The sequence below is a fragment of the Nanorana parkeri genome, unplaced genomic scaffold (assembly GCF_000935625.1).
Source record: "Nanorana parkeri isolate BGI_ZX_2015 unplaced genomic scaffold, ASM93562v1 scaffold947, whole genome shotgun sequence".
Lineage (NCBI taxonomy): Eukaryota > Metazoa > Chordata > Amphibia > Anura > Dicroglossidae > Nanorana > Nanorana parkeri.
The window spans coordinates 510,591-516,012 of NW_017307215.1; the positions used below are offsets into that span (position 1 = coordinate 510,591).

The 5,422-nt window shown below is 54.4% G+C and overlaps 2 protein-coding genes across 2 annotated transcripts in view; one reads left to right on the top strand and one right to left on the bottom strand.

Moving 5' to 3' along the window:
* The window catches only part of LOC108795202, a 5,476-nt gene extending 4,303 nt beyond the window's left edge, over positions 1-1,173 (top strand). Inside the window, exons 4-6 of the mRNA XM_018566406.1 lie at positions 54-164; positions 605-722; positions 962-1,173. Of these exons, the coding sequence (XP_018421908.1) occupies positions 54-164; positions 605-722; positions 962-996 (264 nt within the window). The 3' untranslated portion in view covers positions 997-1,173. The remainder of the gene's footprint in view (positions 1-53; positions 165-604; positions 723-961) is intronic.
* A 2,478-nt stretch (positions 1,174-3,651) lies between these two features.
* The window catches only part of PSMD4 (proteasome 26S subunit, non-ATPase 4), a 7,061-nt gene continuing 5,290 nt past the window's right edge, over positions 3,652-5,422 (bottom strand). Inside the window, exons 7-10 of the mRNA XM_018566393.1 lie at positions 5,020-5,128; positions 4,793-4,924; positions 4,035-4,102; positions 3,652-3,777 (exon numbers count right to left, since the gene is read on the bottom strand). Coding sequence (XP_018421895.1) covers positions 3,652-3,777; positions 4,035-4,102; positions 4,793-4,924; positions 5,020-5,128 — 435 coding nt within the window. The remainder of the gene's footprint in view (positions 3,778-4,034; positions 4,103-4,792; positions 4,925-5,019; positions 5,129-5,422) is intronic.

Consider the following 5,422-nt stretch of genomic DNA (forward strand, 5'->3'; position numbering starts at 1 on the left):
CCATGTCTTCCCTTACCCTGGATGACAGGAATGGTCTGATCTCCCCCTTCTAGCACCTGATGGTTTATCACGGGCAGCCCGAGGGATGCGTCGCCCGGAAGATGGACTCTGCGGAGAGCCTCCCGCCATGCCAGGACCTTGAGATCTACTTCCAAGCCGTGCTGGTAAATACGATACATGAGGCCGCACAAGGCGACGCCATCACTGCTCCAACATAAAATGTGCCATATGTGAGACAGACGTCCATAATGGCCCAAAAAAATGCCCCCAACACCTGTACAGAAGATGGGATATCTGACGTTGGTGACCTTGGCTGGCAGCCATTTTAGGCTAGGAGTGATTTTTCTTTGATAGGTTTACCAGCCAGGAAGTGAGCTGTGTGCTGAAAATATCTTCCCCCTATATAAGCTTCTGGACCACTAGAGTTATCATTGACGTTATAAAACCTCCAACATAAGCTGGTTTGTAGGTTTAGTTTATTGGGAACAAAGCCCCCCCATTATAGGACTCATATCTTCATCCAGTCCAGCTCCAGTCCTAGACAAGCCCCCCCCCCTCCATCCTCCCTGTACCCTGACCAATCGTCTCATCTCTCCCCCTGCAGAAGAATATCACGCTGGGTTTGTCGCTGGATGTCCAGGTTGTCGGGGTAGGATCATTGGGCAGCTTGGTGACCCTCCTGTGCAACAACAAGCCGACATACTTGGTAACCACCCTCCCACGTAAGTATGGAAAGCATCTCGCATACATCTCTCACTGCTGATTGGCTGCCACAGGTTATGGTACATTCAGCATCTTTCATTCCAGCTTATAGCAGCCAATCAGAACCAGTCATCTCCTGGTCTGACTTCAGGAAGGTGGATTCTGATTGGCTGCACCCAGCACTCCTCATTGGTCGAGGGTGCTCATGTGATCCCAGAAATGAAAACAAATGATGAGATGACCTGTTTTGTACTTGCAGCTCCCAGCAGAGGGCACACCAGTCTGCCGGCCTGATGGGTGTTCTGACCCGGCTTGGAATCCGCCTTCCCGTCTGTGTATAATATGCCTAGAACCACCATAGTGCCATCCGGCTACAGCCGCCAACATATACCGGAGCTTCTGCCTGCTAGGATGCTTGATGTGTACCTGTCTCTGGGCACAGCCAGTACCAGCAAGGCCGACATCTATCAAAACAAACCCCACCCACGAGGAACATAGACCCCGCCCCCTGTGAGCAGAGCTGAATTGCATGCAAATATTGATATGATGGCTCATCTCTGTGTAGCCCCAATACGTATTCATAAATACTCACTATAATGACCGAGTTCTGCACCGGCAGACAAGCCATGTGACCGCCTATTAGAAGCAAGATACCGCATGCCGGCTCCTCCTCAATTTGTAAAAATATTGGACTGGTACATAGAAGCCCCGCCCTCTATTTGCAGTTCTAGCGCTCTGCACAGCCGCTTTAGATCCGACTCCAACTGTACTGCGCTTCGGTATGTGTGCATGCTATCAATAAAACAGATGCAAGTGTCCCTGTCTCAGAACTTACTAGATGCTTCTAATCCAATACGATGAATGCCTGGGCACAGCAGGTGTACAGACTCGGGAACTCAGCACAGGGATGGTGGGAGCCCCTCATAATGGGCACAGCAGGTGTACAGACCCGGGAACTCAGCTCAGGGATGGTGGGAGCCCCTCATAATGGGCACAGCAGGTGTACAGACCCGGGAACTCAGCTCAGGGATGGTGGGAGCCCCTCATAATGGGCACAGCAGGTGTACAGACCCGGGAACTCAGCTCAGGGATGGTGGGAGCCCCTCATAATGGGCACAGCAGGTGTACAGACCCGGGAACTCAGCTCAGGGATGGTGGGAGCCCCTCATAATGGGCACAGCAGGTGTACAGACCCGGGAACTCAGCTCAGGGATGGTGGGAGCCCCTCATAATGGGCACAGCAGGTGTACAGACCCGGGAACTCAGCTCAGGGATGGTGGGAGCCCCTCATAATGGGCACAGCAGGTGTACAGACCCGGGAACTCAGCTCAGGGATGGTGGGAGCCCCTCATAATGGGCACAGCAGGTGTACAGACCCGGGAACTCAGCTCAGGGATGGTGGGAGCCCCTCATAATGGGCACAGCAGGTGTACAGACCCGGGAACTCAGCTCAGGGATGGTGGGAGCCCCTCATAATGGGCACAGCAGGTGTACAGACCCGGGAACTCAGCTCAGGGATGGTGGGAGCCCCTCATAATGGGCACAGCAGGTGTACAGACCCGGGAACTCAGCTCAGGGATGGTGGGAGCCCCTCATAATGGGCACAGCAGGTGTACAGACCCGGGAACTCAGCTCAGGGATGGTGGGAGCCCCTCATAATGGGCACAGCAGGTGTACAGACCCGGGAACTCAGCTCAGGGATGGTGGGAGCCCCTCATAATGGGCACAGCAGGTGTACAGACCCGGGAACTCAGCTCAGGGATGGTGGGAGCCCCTCATAATGGGCACAGCAGGTGTACAGACCCGGGAACTCAGCTCAGGGATGGTGGGAGCCCCTCATAATGGGCACAGCAGGTGTACAGACCCGGGAACTCAGCTCAGGGATGGTGGGAGCCCCTCATAATGGGCACAGCAGGTGTACAGACCCGGGAACTCAGCTCAGGGATGGTGGGAGCCCCTCATAATGGGCACAGCAGGTGTACAGACCCGGGAACTCAGCTCAGGGATGGTGGGAGCCCCTCATAATGGGCACAGCAGGTGTACAGACCCGGGAACTCAGCTCAGGGATGGTGGGAGCCCCTCATAATGGGCACAGCAGGTGTACAGACCCGGGAACTCAGCTCAGGGATGGTGGGAGCCCCTCATAATGGGCACAGCAGGTGTACAGACCCGGGAACTCAGCTCAGGGATGGTGGGAGCCCCTCATAATGGGCACAGCAGGTGTACAGACCCGGGAACTCAGCTCAGGGATGGTGGGAGCCCCTCATAATGGGCACAGCAGGTGTACAGACCCGGGAACTCAGCTCAGGGATGGTGGGAGCCCCTCATAATGGGCACAGCAGGTGTACAGACCCGGGAACTCAGCTCAGGGATGGTGGGAGCCCCTCATAATGGGCACAGCAGGTGTACAGACCCGGGAACTCAGCTCAGGGATGGTGGGAGCCCCTCATAATGGGCACAGCAGGTGTACAGACCCGGGAACTCAGCTCAGGGATGGTGGGAGCCCCTCATAATGGGCACAGCAGGTGTACAGACCCGGGAACTCAGCTCAGGGATGGTGGGAGCCCCTCATAATGGGCACAGCAGGTGTACAGACCCGGGAACTCAGCACAGGGATGGTGGGAGCCCCTCATAATGGACACAGCAGGTGGGGGCAGAGCTGGGAACTTAGCAGAGACCCCCCCCCCACTAGAGTCCTCGAGAGATAGAAAAGACTGAGGAAGGTGAACCTTCTGGTATGCACAAACCTCTATATTATGACTTCTGGGTGGAGTGATTCTATGATTGATTTCAGAACAATTGAACACGGGAGGGATATTTTCCCCTCTTCCTGGCCTCTAACCTGGAAGTGGGGCGAGCCTTCAGTTCCAGAGCCGCCATTCCCCCTCCCACATTCCCCCTTCCTCCAATCACAGACACAATGTGGGGTCAGTAACAAGTGTCCCTGTCTCAGAACTTACTAGATGCTTCTAATCCAATACGATGAATGCAATTGTTTGGATCCACACCGGGCAGATTCTCCAGAACACTCTGCAGGAACTCCGGATCTTGCATAACGTCATAGTCATCCTCCTCCTGGGGGGGGAGGGGGGCAGATGAAGACATACAGTGACAGGCTCAGGAGCTTACAGTTTATGGTGCAGGGATTGAAGAATGGGGTGGGGAGGATAGAAAGGGGCAGAGGAAGGAAAGGGGGGCGGAGGAAGATAGATGGAGGGAGGGTGGTAGAATGGTAAAGAATGGGGGGGAGGAGACACTCATGTCGGGGGGGTAGGTGGTAGAATGGCAAAGAGTGGGGGGGAGGAGACACTCATGTCGGGGGGGTGACTTACCTTGGCAGGCTCAGAAGTGTCCATCACCCCACTGCTGTCCAGATCACCGGATTCTGCCGGCCCAAATTCTAGTGGAAGAGAAGAGATCAATAATCTATAATCAGATTCTACAATCTCCAAATATCAAATCAAACAATAATATGCCGATATACTGCGAGCACGGATCATTCATGTTGTGTACTCTCCCTTTATATGTACCGTGCCCTCCCCTCCTCCATCTAATACTTGGGTAATGGTGTACCGTGCACTCCCCTCCTCCATCTAATACCCGGGTAATGGTGTACTGTGCACTCCCCTCCTCCATCTAATACTCGGGTAATGGTGTACCGTGCACTCCCCTCCTCCATCTAATACCCGGGTAATGGTGTAACGTGCCCTCCCCTCCTCCATCTAATACCCGGGTAATGGTGTACTGTGCCCTCCCCTCCTCCATCTAATACCCGGGTAATGGTGTAACGTGCCCTCCCCTCCTCCATCTAATACCCGGGGTAATGGTGTACTGTGCACTCCCCTCCTCCATCTAGTACCCGGGTAATGGTGTACTGTGCACTCCCCTCCTCTATCTAATACCCGGGTAATGGTGTACTGTGCCCTCCCCTCCTCCATCTAGTACCCGGGTAATGGTGTACTGTGCACTCCCCTCCTCCATCTAATACCCGGGTAATGGTGTACCGTGCACTCCCCTCCTCCATCTAATACCCAGGTAATGGTGTACTGTGCACTCCCCTCCTCCATCTAATACGCAGGTAACCACATACCGGCGCCCTGTAGAGACATTTGCATGGCGTAGGCAATCTGCTCATCTTCCGTCATACTGCTGAAGTCTGGCAGCCCAGTGCGGCACCCCTCCTGCTGTCCAATGGTCATCTTTAGCAGCGCTTCATCAGAATCTGGACACAAACACAACACAACGAGTGTAAATGGCGGGCTGAGCCTAGGGAAGACCATGGAACATGACAACCACACCCAACAGCACAACTCTCACCATCTCCGGCAGTGGAGGTGATCCCGGCTTCAGCAGCTGATGCAGCGGCTGCCCTCCTGGCCTCCTCCTCCTGGCGCTGCCTCTGTTCCTCCATAGACACACGAAGAGCCTGACCAATAGGGAGAGCAATAAGGAGGGAGAAAGCACAAGAGCCGGGAAATGATGACACATGACGAGGAAATGCTGCACACAATTCATTCTACCTTCTAAATGTGCCACATAAACAGCGCCAGATGGAGCTACAACTCAGTATAGAAGTATGTAAGACATACAGAGAGAGTAATGTCCCTGAATAGAGACTGGAGCCCCAATCCTGGGGGGACTGGAATGAGAGAGACAGGGAATGGGAGGGTGTCAGTAAAGGGAAGGGAGAGGAAAGAAAAAGGTAGGGGAAGGAGAAAAA